The sequence below is a fragment of the Phoenix dactylifera genome, chromosome 6 (assembly GCF_051530095.1).
Source record: "Phoenix dactylifera cultivar Ajwa chromosome 6, Ajwa_hap1_PhDact_Kaust_v1.1, whole genome shotgun sequence".
NCBI lineage: Eukaryota > Viridiplantae > Streptophyta > Magnoliopsida > Arecales > Arecaceae > Phoenix > Phoenix dactylifera.
Window position 1 is genome coordinate 2197441 of NC_143195.1, and position 13965 is coordinate 2211405.

The 13965-nt window shown below is 37.4% G+C and overlaps 1 protein-coding gene across 2 annotated transcripts; it reads right to left on the minus strand.

Annotated features, from left to right (window-relative positions):
- Window positions 1-1143: 1143 nt before the first annotated feature.
- On the minus strand, window positions 1144-13550 carry LOC103716658 (Prefoldin chaperone subunit family protein). Of its 2 annotated transcripts, none has more exons than XM_088723109.2 (5): window positions 13381-13550; window positions 13189-13242; window positions 10949-11018; window positions 10768-10848; window positions 1144-1497 (listed from the first exon to the last, which is right to left on the minus strand). In XM_088723109.2, exons 1-4 carry the CDS (start codon window positions 13501-13503, stop codon window positions 10799-10801), a joined length of 297 nt encoding a protein of 98 aa, XP_088579235.2. In that variant the 5' UTR covers window positions 13504-13550; the 3' UTR covers window positions 1144-1497; window positions 10768-10798. The 2 variants fall into 2 exon arrangements, with proteins under 2 accessions (XP_088579235.2, XP_088579234.2); XM_088723108.2 differs by lacking the exon at window positions 1144-1497 and adding an exon at window positions 2519-2996 and having other exon boundaries at window positions 13381-13547.
- Between the last annotated feature and the right edge of the window lie 415 nt (window positions 13551-13965).

Here is a 13965-nt window from a genome sequence, read left to right on the forward strand (position 1 = left end):
TAGGTACATCAATTCTAAATATCTTACCTTCACAATTCTGCTTTCACCAGAGCATGAAAGGTTTGCCATTTATCAAAACACACTATCTTCAACTGCATAGCTTACAGCTCAAGGCAAACTTTACATAGCTTTGAACAGTTGGATAATTGAAGGTAAGAAAACAATCCCGTTCAATCCATGTTTAAACCCCGTTGACTAGAGACACTCGAGACCCTCGCAAGTTTTATTTAAGTCTACAGGGCCGTTAACAATAATCCTGAGAATTGGGCCAAACTGAGGTCCTCATTGTTTACCATACAGGTTAGTTATGGAGAACCTATAGGGTGGTCTGGTACATACAACTCCTATCATTATGGGATTTGGGAAGGGTTAGATGTGTGCAATCTTACTTCTGTATAGAGAGATTATTTTCATTTTTTGAATTCATGATCTGTAATTGACAACGGAGCAACTTTAGTAACAAAGATATTTTGAATTCATGATCTGTAATGTAGGAAGCTGTTGAAGAGTCATCCATGATCAGAGTAAACCATCTGCGATCACTAGATAAACGCTGGCCACTAAGACTAGGATTGCAATAGGATGGGAGAGGGGAGAGAAGTTTTGGGAGTGGGGAGTTTAAAGAAGGGGGTAGAGGGTGGGATAGCTGTTGTAGCTTTCGTTGAACCGCGCAATGGTTGATTCGAGATCCATTTTCCTCTCCACGTCTACTGTTGAATTATGTAATGGTCGATTTGGGATCTATTTTTTTTTCCCAGGTGTCTATTGTTGAACTATGCAATGGTCTATTCGAGATCCATTTTCCTCCCCATGCGTCTATCATTGAACTGTGCAATGGTCAATTCGAAATCTATTTTCCTCCCAATGTGTCTATCGTTGAGCTGTGCAACGGTCGATTTGAGATCCATTTTCCTCCATAAGAGTCTATTGTTGAACTATGTAATAGTCAATTCGAGATCTATTTTCCTTCATACTAGTCTATTGTTGAACTATACAACGGTCGATTTAAGATCCATTTTCCTCCGTATGAGTTTTTCGTTGAACTATGCAACGGTCGATTCAAGATCCATTTTCCTCCGCATGCGTTTTTCGTTGAACCATGCAAAGGTCGATTCAAGATCCATTTTCTTTCGCACGAGTCTATTGTTGAACTGTACGAGTCTAAAGTTGAACTTGCTTAATGTCTGAAGCCAATGGAATAGTCAACAGACACATGCACACGTAAGATGTAACTTTACACAATTGAAACTGTTTTGGCATCTCTTTTTGGGTCATGACCAGTTCTTCGTTAGTAGCAGGGTCCATTTATCAATGGAGACAATATTTCTGCTGTTGATTTGAGTCTGTCGCCAAAATTATTTCATCTTGAGTTTGCCCTTGGTCATTTCAAAAGCTGGAGTGTCCCAAAAAAATTGACTCGTGTTCATGCTTGCATGAAGGTACGCACCTTCATCTTGCCCAACTTCAGCTAAATCAATAGTTGAACACTCTTGTTCTCTGCAACAACAAATTTTAGGTTTCATGCATGAGATGCTTCAACTATGCTACTTTCTTCGATTTATAAGTGGAGCTGCAAATACACCCTGTAGTTTAGTCATCAAAAATCTTGTTTTTGAGAGAGAGTTTGGTCATCAAAGATCGACAAGCAAAACCGTGTAGTGCTTGTCGATAATGCATATTTCGAGAATTGTGAATCAGATAGGTCCAGATTTCACTAATTGTTTTACCCGATATGACTGGAGCCTGAAACTGGAGAAATCTGGCTTCTTACACTTGCTGATGCTTTGGTATTGCTTTCACCATCCTATATGTTTCTGAAGCACAGTGATCCATCTCTATTGTATCTGCAACCTTATAAGAAACTATTAAACTTTTCAATTTTGTGCAGTCACTTTTCAGTCGAGATTCATTCATTGTTTTCCTCTCTTTAATTACCATGCATTATAGACATTTTTTCTCAGCTAGTGCCGCCAGAGTGGTTTTGTCCTCCATCGCAGGACAAATGTGGTTTAAATTTCATGTGCTTATTGTGAGTCTGAATTTACCCTTAGAAAACCTTAAAAGAGAGATGGGCATGCCTGCCGACTCATGAGCATCAAACAAGGGCGGAAGAGGAATCTATCTGTGGTTTGGGAGGAAGTCATGAGACTGCTGCCTTTACTGTGGAACAGAATCAGGTTTAATCTTGGCCGTGGTAATGAGATGCTGGAGTGGCCATCTCCGATCGTATACTTCTATTGCAGGAAGAAGTGGGTGACAGTTTACTATCAATTTGGCAAAAAAATTAAGAGTCTGGACCATCAAGATCCAAAGGCCACTAGCTGAAGAGGCTGACCCAGAATGCTCTCTACTGGACAATCTTTTAACTGATATCAGGCCTCATAGTTATCCGGATAGTATATGTTGAAAGATAGCTGTCACACCCCGAACCTGGAGCACCACAGACGCCACACACGCCTGTATGGCGAACCATGTAGACGTTCAAAGATACAGATCATATCAAAACAAATTCTAAAAATTTATTTAATTAATAATTTATTCAATTCATTCTGACAATAGTTTCAATGTAACCTTACACCAGAGCTCGACCTTAGTGACAAAGATCCCCTAGTTACTAAACTTTTGGCCACAATCAGTGAACATATCCTTCCCAGGCCCATAATACTAACTCACCACATCATCAAATGGTATCGTGCAATCCCTTACTATCAAGGTAAAATATTTCCAGCGTGAGCAACAAAGATGCAAGAACAAAAAATATTTGCAACCTTACACCTTACAAAGATACCAGACTGCTGCATGCGGACCAGAAGCTTTGCCAAATCATGGAAACTTTTTTTTTCTTTCTCTGAGGACGTCCAGTTAAAACCTGGCACTAATTTTAATGATATTAGAAGGGACTCTTTGCTATAAGAAGAGGTTGCCTAGTACAAGATCTGGCGGTAAAGGACATTGCATGCTTCTCTTGTTGCTTCTGGTTGTTTTTAGCCACAAATCTGCAATTGATAGATTAAGGCAAAAAATGTAAAGTCTGCGGTGCGGGATAGAGTACAAAATTTAAAAAAGGCTCGCAATATCCTCATATCAGCCTAAACCTTGCAATTCTCCTACAAACTGCCGACTGGTATCACGATGGCAGTAACAGCTTACAAATCTCTAGTTCAAATAGATTCATGCGGTACCAATGTTTGCAGTAGCAAATAAATAAGATCCAAAGTCACAAATACTTCAATTCTCCTTGGCAATTGAAAGACCGGAGCATGAACTAGAAAGCAGAATGAAAATGAAAAACAAACAAATTTTAAATATGACAAAGCCGAGTGTTATTTGGTGGAAGAGACCAAATAATAGAAGCTCTTGAACTCTAAAGATTAGGAATTTCTCCAGAGTTCTGAGATGCAATTTGATCCTCAGCCTCACAAGCTGTCTATGGAAATCAGTGAGGATAATGTTGATATTTATCAGTTCGCTTTGTTGATCATTAAGTTGCTCTTCTTAGATGTCCCTCTTCTTCTTCATTATTTTGGCCTTTGCCTAGAGAGGGGGGAAGGATAGCTTCCATTGAGAGACTATGGAACAACTTCTTGATAGGACTGACGGGCGAAGGACTCATGAACCCGGCTAAAGATAGTTTGGTTAGGTCATGCTTGTTTCCACCAAGGTGGTAGCCTAGTGGTACTGGGCGGGGATTCTAACCTCATGGTCCCAAGTTCGAGTCGCTGTGGCAACGATTAAAATGTGGCTTCGGCCATTGCTTGGACATGAGGTCTAGGACCGCTCTTGGACCGCTAGTAGCTGGGGTGGTGCCAGATGTGACGTACTCACACGTGGGACTCGAGCCAGAGCCCAGAGGGGTAGCTGAGCCGAGCCCACGGGTGGGGAAGGCATGAGTAAAACCGGTCGGGGTGGCCAACACACGGCCATTTCTGCCTGCATTGAACATTCTCCTGGCGAGGCGGAGGCCCAGTAGGGGCTGCTATGCAAGGGTGGGCTTGTCCCTTCCTCCCCCCTACCCCTTCTTGATTAGCAAAAAAAAAAAAAAAATCATGCTTGTTAGAGTTTTGGGATCAAGTTTCACATGGTTGGGACAGAACTTGCTATGTTTATGTTAACTGTTTGTAAGCCTACTAAATAACTCTTTCAATTGGTGAACCAGCGTTCTGATATCTACCACCAGTTTTATATCTTGTAAAATCAAGCTATCTAAATCTTTGCTTTATAAAAGAATACCCCTACTCACCTGAATCGGTCAAGTGTGGGAACAAGTTGCAAGTGTGCAGAAGCAGATAATCTTATAAATATTTGAAATAAGGAACTTTTAGGAGCGTGTGCGGGGGTAAATTTACAGGGAGATTCTGAATCAAATGCATTACCTTAGGCCAAAATTTCAAACTAACAGAAGCACCTTCAAATACATGAGTGGTGAGAGGATCTCAATGTCACACTAAACATTGTATGCTAGACAGAATGCTATCTTAGAGTTTCTCTTTTTTTTTTTTTTTCCAAAGAGAAAATTCCTAAAAACACAAGATTCCAAGGTGACATTCTTGCTTTTCTTGATACCCAATACTAGGCGATACACATTATAAGTCCTCTACTAGAAGAGATGAGCGTAGAGACAAAGGAACAGACAACAGTGGTAGTTCAAACGGTATGAATATGAACTTCATTACCTAAAAGTGGGAGCTAATTGAGTGCAGGTGTGGGGAAGCAGTTAAAAAAAATAACAATAAAAAATGGAAGCTCCTAGGAAGTGGGTGCAAGAGCGAGATTCTTAAGAGATTCTACTATGAAGATACTTTTAATAAAAGCTCAGACACTTCAAGATCTGGAAAAGAGAAGGCTCCTATACTCCCACCACCAGTTATCCAGGGTTTGGTCAGGATGGAATGAAGATAAATTTCCTCAAGTTTCAGATACGATCTAGTTGTGGAAATAACTTCAGATGTAAGGAAATGGATTGAACGGTGGACTATATTTCAAAAGCACGGTTTTTTTGACAGAGAGAAAAAAGATAATTTTAAGGATGCACTGACCAATAAAGCAACTTTAATAGCAGAGTGACACAGGCCACAAATTATTGTCAAATTTTATTAGAAGAAATCAAATAATTCTATTAATTAAGAACATGATAACGTATCATCATGCCCTCATCTCTATTAATAGTACAGAAGAAGGGAATTTATTATGATGAGAAAAAATCCTAGGTTGATATTCTAATACACCTTCAATTTAATCAGACTTTATCTTAGAGCTGATCATAGGCTGGGTGTCGGGCCTAAACTCTATTCATTTTTGGTCGGGCATTGGGCTGGGTCTATTTAAAAATTGATATTTTTTGTGCCCAAGCCCGGCCCATGATCAGCTTTACTTTAGCTCAACCTGCTGCTCCATCATTTAGCAAGGTGACATATTTACCGTATAGTATTTCTACTCCATGTCCTGCAAAAATAATTACCATGACCTTAACTTGGTTAGAAAAATCTCCACAATCTTAACAGTTACCCTCAACTTTTCATTAGCAATATCTAACACTGTTATTAGCATCCCTATCCCTCTAAAGATGCTCCCAAATATGGCCATTATTTGGCCATTCAAGTTATAACAATCAGCCCAATTGATCTAACCATGCATCCTTAATTTATCCCTCCCTTCTTTCTAATCTTTGTTCCCATGATAGGTTGCTTTAAAGTGATTCTTGAAAGCAAGGTTGTCAAAAGCAAAGGGCATCCTTAAGGCGCAGGATCCCTATATCACCTAAGGTGCAAAAAAGCACTTGCTTGAAGAAAGCAAGGCGCTAATTTGGAAAAGTTCAATAAATGTATTAGAAATAAATACTATATGTATTAGAAAATAAATACTATACAAGCATTATAAGTGTTCAAGTTTCAACATCAAAAATTATAATTGTCTTGTACATTTGTTGAGTTTGACATCTTTCAAAACATCACATCAAACTACCACTTTCCATATAATGTTAATTAAACAAAAGTCAGCAAAAATAAACCACTGAACATCCTTTAGTAGCTTCAAAATTAAAACATAATAGAAAAACACCACTTCTCATAACATATACCATTGAGCACCCTAGAGTGGCCCTTTATTTATACGGTCTCTAATAGAACGAAATGACCGCCAAAGTGAAGCTAACAAATCTCTAAAAGAATGGCCAAAAAAGGGATAGAAGAATACCGCTAGACATCAGAGAGATGCTAGTCTAGATGCCTCTCACCTTATCCTAGGTGTTGAGGCGCTCATCGGCTTCTTGCCTTGCCTGACTACCTAAGCGCGCACCCAAAGCACCTTTGACAACTACTTGAAAGACATTGCATCCTTGAAATAATGGTTTAACTACAGCAGGCTAATTCAAGTTGAGCCAACCCAAGCCCACCTCAACTAAGAAAGTAGAGTATTTTGAACCCAACCCAACTAGATGATGAAATGAACCACCCAAAACTAAATAAGACCAACTTCCAATATTTCAAATTTAATACAATTTGGGTAGTGTCAGGTGTATCCAATCAAAGTTGAAGCTAAATTCCATTGGAAGATTAGCTTTAACAATGCATTAAGTATTGTTTTGCTCAGGTCGGGAGCCCTACAAAGAATAAATTAGGCCTATGTTGGGTTAGGTTAGGCGCCTTACTGTAAAATTCGAGGTTGGTAGGTTATAACCAAGCTCTCGGCCTTTATTTGAATGATCTTGAAATTTTATTTTTCCAACCCAAGCCCCAACCTTGGTATATATCGGCCCAACACAACCCTAATTAGGGGTTGGATTGGATTTGATTTAACATAGTGCAAGTTGCCTTGAATTCATCCTAATCCTCATCCTCCCAGTGATGGTAGTTCCCTTCTCACATTGATATTCACCTCCTCTACAGCAATAATATCAATGGGATTAAATGTGGATAGCTGCTCTCCAAGTTTGATCCCATCTTACAAGGACAAATCGACATGAATGCATCGAAGGCCATATGAACTGGTCAATTGTCTTATTCTTTTTTGGTGGGTGAAGGCTAGGATGGTCTGACATTGCTAGTGAGAATAGTATTCGATAAACTAGCAAAGACGTATTCTGTAGCCTTCTTTCCTCTCCACAACTAATGGCACCCAATTTGTATTGTGCTAGAGGATCACTATAGCTGCAATCATTCACCAAACACTACTTTTGCCAGGACATCTAAGACCGACCTTGCCGAAGCAATGAGCCTTGGTAGTTCCGACCCACACCCTTGCGCACTAAACAAGAACGATACCTTCCCAAACATGTGGAGGACAGTTACTTCATACGCCGTTGGATAACATATCTACTCAGCCCAGGGGTGAAGATCAGATCTAGATTTCTTCTAATGAATTATATGCCACTTTATTATTAAATTGCATACTAGGTTGTAAACATGGAAAAAATTCTACATGATTCTAGTCATAATTGCAATGCATGTGTTGAAGACTGTGAAAAGACAAATATGCAAGGAAATTGTTGATTTGAGTAGCCATGGGGATGCCTCTAGTAGTCATAGTTGACTTCAAAAGTAGATATTGGATGAATTTGATAAATGGAATCATATGAAAATTTCAGGGAAGTCAGATGTTGAAATTGTATAAGTATGCTTGCTTACTTGATAGAAGAATCGTAACGAGAATTAATGAATTTAGATTATAGACAAGGCATTATCAGTATTATAAAGAAACTTCGTTACCTTGATATTCAAAAGTGATCCACCTAAAAAAGATCGTGTTATATCAAAATGTTATTTCAGTCCAAAATAACATGATTAGACTTTCAATGGATTATTAAAAGGATGGCCAGAGCCTAGATCTATGGGGCCTAAATCAATTAATGCTAGCTGGGTACTAGCAGAATTGCTTGGTTGTGTGAAATAAAATTTTTTTCTAGGAATATCATGGAGAAACTTCCAAGATATTGCCCTAAAAATATGGATTGCAGTCTTGAGAAGAGATCGTAGGATTATGCTTGGAAAAACATTAAAATAAAGAAACCATAATTATCGATAATTATGATATGGAAATTTTAGATCAATTATTAGAAATGGTCTTTTAGGCTCAAAGTTTCATATTCAAAACATGATGCTCAAAGATGATTCTGAGAGACTTCAACTGGAACAACTTTGATTCTTTGAAACAAGGACCACATTAGAATGTTCAAATTTAGCAGGAATATGGTGATCTTAGACAAAAGAAAATGGGAAAATGTGAAAAAAATGTGAATGCATGTTACATTTTCTCATAGGATGAAAGATTTATAGATATCTTTAAATTGTTTAACATGAATCTTCATTAAAATAGATATTCAAATTTAAAGAATATTAATTTTAAATAATGACTATTATCTAATGTTATGTTTGTACGCACATACATATGTATGTGTGTATGTATGTATACATGTACTTTACATAATATGTCTACACGTTTGTACATGAAACACATCCAGGAATATCCAAGACCCTTACAAAAGTCATCATCTATGTTATACAGATTCTTGTCTCCACCTCAAAGAATCGACATTGTATATGCATCTGCAAGTCGGACATATGCTCAAACCTTAGATTACTTATCAAATTCTTTGGCTGCACTTTTTTGGGACAGATGGATAGTTGGTCCTTCTAACAATGACATTGACACATCATAGCAAAATTAGCAGTAGGTTTATATTGCTTCTGTAGCTTGGTACAGGTACTAAATTAACTTTGCAAAGTTGCTACTACCACAACTTTTTTGGAGTTTGATAAGGAACATGAGCACTGAAACACCTTAAAAATAGTATTTTATTAATGTTTTCTATTATACCAAACACATAATGGAGTTAATTTTTTTCCTGCATGTCCTGATATCTATTTTTACTCCTTTACATTGATTTACATACCTACACATTTATCCAAATCCAATTCTCATGGCTGTCTAATGGCCTCCATGTTATAACTGCCGCTATCCAAGAAACAGAAGAACAAAAAGTAGAAGAGCAGCCCACACAGACGAGCAAAGAACAAGGTTTTGACAATGTTAATATCCTTAACCAGAAGCCCACTCAAAATTGTTACCATAAATAATTGTTGTCATTCAAGTGATCAAGCCTTTCATTGATTTTTTTTAGAAATAACAGTTGAAGTTATAATGAACACTATTATCTGTCATAATAGAAAATAATGGGAAATATTAATATTATTCAATTAGCTCACTGTTCACAAAATAATATATTTTATTGTAAATATTTGAAATTAAAAGTATCAACTTGATCTAATCAAGAGTGAAAAGGTAAAACAGTCCATTAAGATGAGAAAGCGGGTAAGATAGCTCCAATACTTGTGTATAGCATAGTATGATAGGAGGCCTCCAAAATGGCTATAGCAGATTAATGACCATTAATTAAAAACCTTAGGAGGGGTAAGATCAAGATTAGGATGAGACCTAGGCAGTCAGCTCATGAGTGGATTGCCAAATTACAAGCAGGGCCCACTGGCCCTCTTTTGTCCATGGATTTTAAAGAAAGTTATAGATACGGTCCCATAGCATACAGAACACATGCACATGAGTGTAGATCTATGTTAGATTATGCATCTTTTAGTGAGGATTAACAAATGTCAAAATAGTACTAGTCTTGGCTGGTAAATAAAGCAAAAATGCATGAAAATTGCTAAAAGCCTCATTTAGTTGGATCCAGGTGCCTCTTACTAATCTTAGGTGCTATTAAAGTTCTCATTGCACAAGGACTTCATAAGGAGCCATATAATCATTTAGGAGTCATACAATTCAAATTGTTAGTCCCTATTGGTGTATTTTACTTTCCATCTCGCTCACCAAGATAAGAGGAAGATTTCAGTCCAGTCCATGACATCATCCATCTTGATAGCAAGTCCAATATAAATATTATGTGATCGTACAAAAAACCCACAATAGTTAGTTTATAAATTATATTGTGTTGGTTCTTGCATACATTATCATCGTCTCGAGTAGAATTCTAGGCCTTCTCACATAAGTTGTCATTGTCCGACACATAAAAAATTCATAAAGTGTGCGACAACATATACAGCTTTCTATGCCTTTAGTGTATGCACACATTTGTTAATCCTACAACAAATGTTGCTAATAACTAAACATATCATCCAGTTAAATTAAGTCTATTAGAACCAGGATGGAGTTTATAGATGGCCTAACATCAAACTGGGTAATTTCCTAAACTCATATGACCTGACAGGTTCAGCTTCAAACTAATCAACATAACTGGCTGGTTAGAGCAATTAGAAGTTCGCTGGCTGGACACACATACATGCAATACTCCAACTGGCTGGTTGGAGAAATCAGAAGTTGGAATGGTCAGAAAAATATTTTTCTAGACATACGGACACACACTAATAAAAGAAAAACTAAAATAGAGCAAGATTCTGCTTTGAATGAGATTTAAACCTTGGTCTTCTAAGTTGTAACAAGGAAACCAGGTCCTGTGCCATAAACATATTCTGCATAAGTTGCAGACCATGTGCGAACATGCACACCAGCACGTGCACACACGTAGATGTATATATGTATGTATACATTTGTATTAAATATGACCATGAAAATAAAATTCAATTTCACCAAATAAAACAATTGAATCAGTTTGAGCTGAGCCCGACACCTACATTTCTAGGTGTCTCAACCAACTATATAAATAATACTAGTGATGTATCATGTTTGGAATCACTAACAGATACATGCATCGTCAACAATTTTTATAAGAAACATCAGGAAGTCAAGAAAATACCATACCTTGGTCAGACTTCTTACAAACACCAAGGCATCAAGCTGCATTCAGTTTTTGTAACTGAGATTTGGCCAAGTCAAGTTGTTCTGGCCAGCATATAACTAACATAGTTAGACAATGCAAGAGAAACAGAAAGACTATATGAGAACAATGAAGTATCATGAATAGGCATCCAGATATGCTTACTCTGTTCAAAAGTTATTGCTGTCTTGTTATTTTTACGGAAGAAGATATTGCCATTTTTCTGGTATACAGCCTGTGGTTACAAAGTCATCAGATGAAACAAGCCAAATTTTACATATGCTGTCGTCAGAAATAAAAATGAAATTGAAGAATATATATGGAACTCTTTATTCATTGATTGATAATATCAACTGGAAAAAAGAGGAACTTTGTTAGCAATTAATCAAAATGCAATACAATGATACTGGATATAAACTCATCTCATGGTAACTGGGCCCTTAGCAATGACTAATATAAGTGGATTTGTCTGCAGTACAATCTGGCTTCATTTGTTATCTTATTGATATGGCCACTTAAAGCAGATAATTGGTGGATAAAGAAACATAGCACAAGGATTTATTATCTTCTAATATGCATGCAGATTATTTGCATGTCATGATCAAGTGTGTGAATGGTGCTCCATTCAAATGCGACAATGTGGTTGTTTAGTCAATTTACAAACCCAATAGCAGTCACTCAACCGATATACCTCTTTACCTTGGTCTCCCTTATGGCATGACAATGTTTTGCTGAATACATCATATTTCTCAATCAATATAAACCCCAATATCCAATATATCAACAAATACTGGCAGTATATTGGAGAAGTTCATGGCATAGCCATATATTAATTGTTCTCATACAATTTTCCTCAATCAGAATTTTATATAAGGTCAGAAAAGGGAAGGTACCATGGCAAAAGAAAAACTGAAATTTTGAACTCTAGTTAACAGTTTCAAGTTTCTTTTTAGGTGAAGTAACGCTTCTTGTGTTATAAAGTGAAAACATAATAAAAGAAGGAATTAGGGTAACATATTGTATGAAAAGTGGAAATGGTAGAATACTCATGAACGATGCCCATATTATACAGCATACAAAGATGCAGAAGATACTTGCTGTACCAGAAGCTGATGTTTGAACTTATTGGAGAGATTTAAAAAAAAATGTCTTCAACAGATGTTAAAGCAAAAGAGAGGATGTCAGAAAAAGTAAATGGACCTAAGGTTCAATGTCCAATGGATAATGATTACAGTTTGAAAATATGGGAATATGGGGTTTATTAAGTTCAAATCTATTCATTAAATTCTTAAGGCAAGGAGGATGTCGAATGAATTTTGGAATAGTTATAATAACTTATAACAACAAAAGTGATTCATAAAAATGCACAATATGTTCTGGAATAAAACAGATGCGTCAGTTTATGCAGCTAACGAAGAGTAGGAAACAGAAAGAAATTATCTGACAAAAATTATAAGTTTCATACTAGAAAGGTAGACCAACAAGATTGATTTCTTGCACAAAGAATGGAGATGACGATGCAAGTAGGCACTTAAATGTTTTTGTTAATGAATTCTGGCTCTGAGAAAAGTTTATGATAGGTAGAAAAAAGGTCGGTATTTTAGATCATGAGAAATAAGGGAAAAATTATTTTGGGATTATGTATAGCTTGGCAGGCTCGACAACTCTAATAGGCTCCTGGTGGTACTAACCTGAGATGATGTGAGATAAAGCTGCCATAGGCTTACAGGTCACTGTTCTAGATTTGCCGAACACACAATCAATTTGCATGAAGATATGATGGTTCTTGTAATTGAATCAAGATAATTTCAAATCTATCAAACATCTATGGTAATGGATTATAGATTTCATATTCTGAAAACATGTTGAGCAACAATATCTTACATCACAAAAGCATCTTTTTTTCTCTCCATGTACCAACAGAAGATTACCTAAAAGATAAATTTTAGGGTTCATAACATTTTTAAAAAACCATGAATCTTTTTAGGCATATGAAATACAGATAGCTCGAGAGGTACAAACATCCGTTGATGGAAGCACCAGGATACAAGGGGATTATCATCAGAAATAAGGTGGACGTCAAGGTAAAACTTAGTATTGCTCACCATATCTCTCAACATCCCAAATACCATAACATCAAAACCTCAATTATCTCAGACGGAGCTAAAACCTATACCATAACCTCAGAATCCTGATATCTAAAACCCTAGGGTGACTCAATAACCCTAGTATTCCCATCAAAAAGATTTGTACCTTTTGATCGTCCATCCATGCTTTCGGGTTTTCTTGATAGATTAATCCATGACAATAATTCAACCCATCGTTCAAGAATCATCGCTACCAAAACTCTCAAGATAGAGTTCGAGGAAAGAAAGAAGGCGACGGGGGGATTTGGAGAGACTCACTCGAGACGGCGCGAGGCTGTTCATTTCCGCGATTGCGACCTCATGGCTTCGTATCTACAAGAAGAGGGAGAAGAAGCATCAGCGGCCGCCGCGCATGCCATTCCACGGTGATAACAAAACTGCTCACGATCGGGCGAGAAAAGTACTATCAAAGAGAGACACCATCGAAAAGAAGAAAGCTTCGAAGCAAACCTTTTTGGCGAGTTCGAGTCTAGAGTCCTCCGCCCCGGAGGCAGCCCGATGCGACGAAGACGAGGACGAGGAAGCCATTCCGTTCGACCCGGAGGCGAAGGAGCAGGGTTGCCCGAGGTGCATTTACCGGCAGCAAGCGAGGCATTTGTCGGCGGAATAATCGGTAAAAATAAGAGAAAATATATTGTAATTAATTAAAACAAAAGGGCCAAATAAAAGAGCTCAGAAACGTGTAATTAATTAAAACAAAAGGGCTCGGAAACGCTGATATCAGATGATGATAATCTGATGGTCGTGATGCGCCCTGCATCACAGGGAGCGTTGTTGTCCTCATTGCCCATTAATATCACTGATTTTTTTTTTGGGATGATTGAATTTCGAACTCAAGTGCTCAGGATTATTCGAAGAGGTATGAGACGTACGCGCTAGCCAGCTGCGCCACCACCCCGAGTTGTGGATGCTTACGCGAAAATTTATTAAATATCCAACGGATCATCCCCCAACTGCCCAGCTACCTCCATCTTTCCTAAAATAAAATATAAAAATTTATTAATTATAGTCATTATCTTGCAATATTAATTTGTT

What these genes read in the sequence shown, in the direction of transcription:
- LOC103716658 (XM_088723109.2), bottom strand. Translation starts at nt 13,503, where the DNA reads ATGCACCTCGGGCAACCCTGCTCCTTCGCCTCCGGGTCGAACGGAATG. An exon ending in ACAGCCTCGCGCCGTCTCGA is followed by an intron (nt 11,019 to 13,188) that starts GTGAGTCTCTCC and finishes TTGTAACCACAG; the next exon opens with GCTGTATACCAGAAAAATGG. An exon ending in AGCAATAACTTTTGAACAGA is followed by an intron (nt 10,849 to 10,948) that starts GTAAGCATATCT and finishes TATGCTGGCCAG; the next exon opens with AACAACTTGACTTGGCCAAA.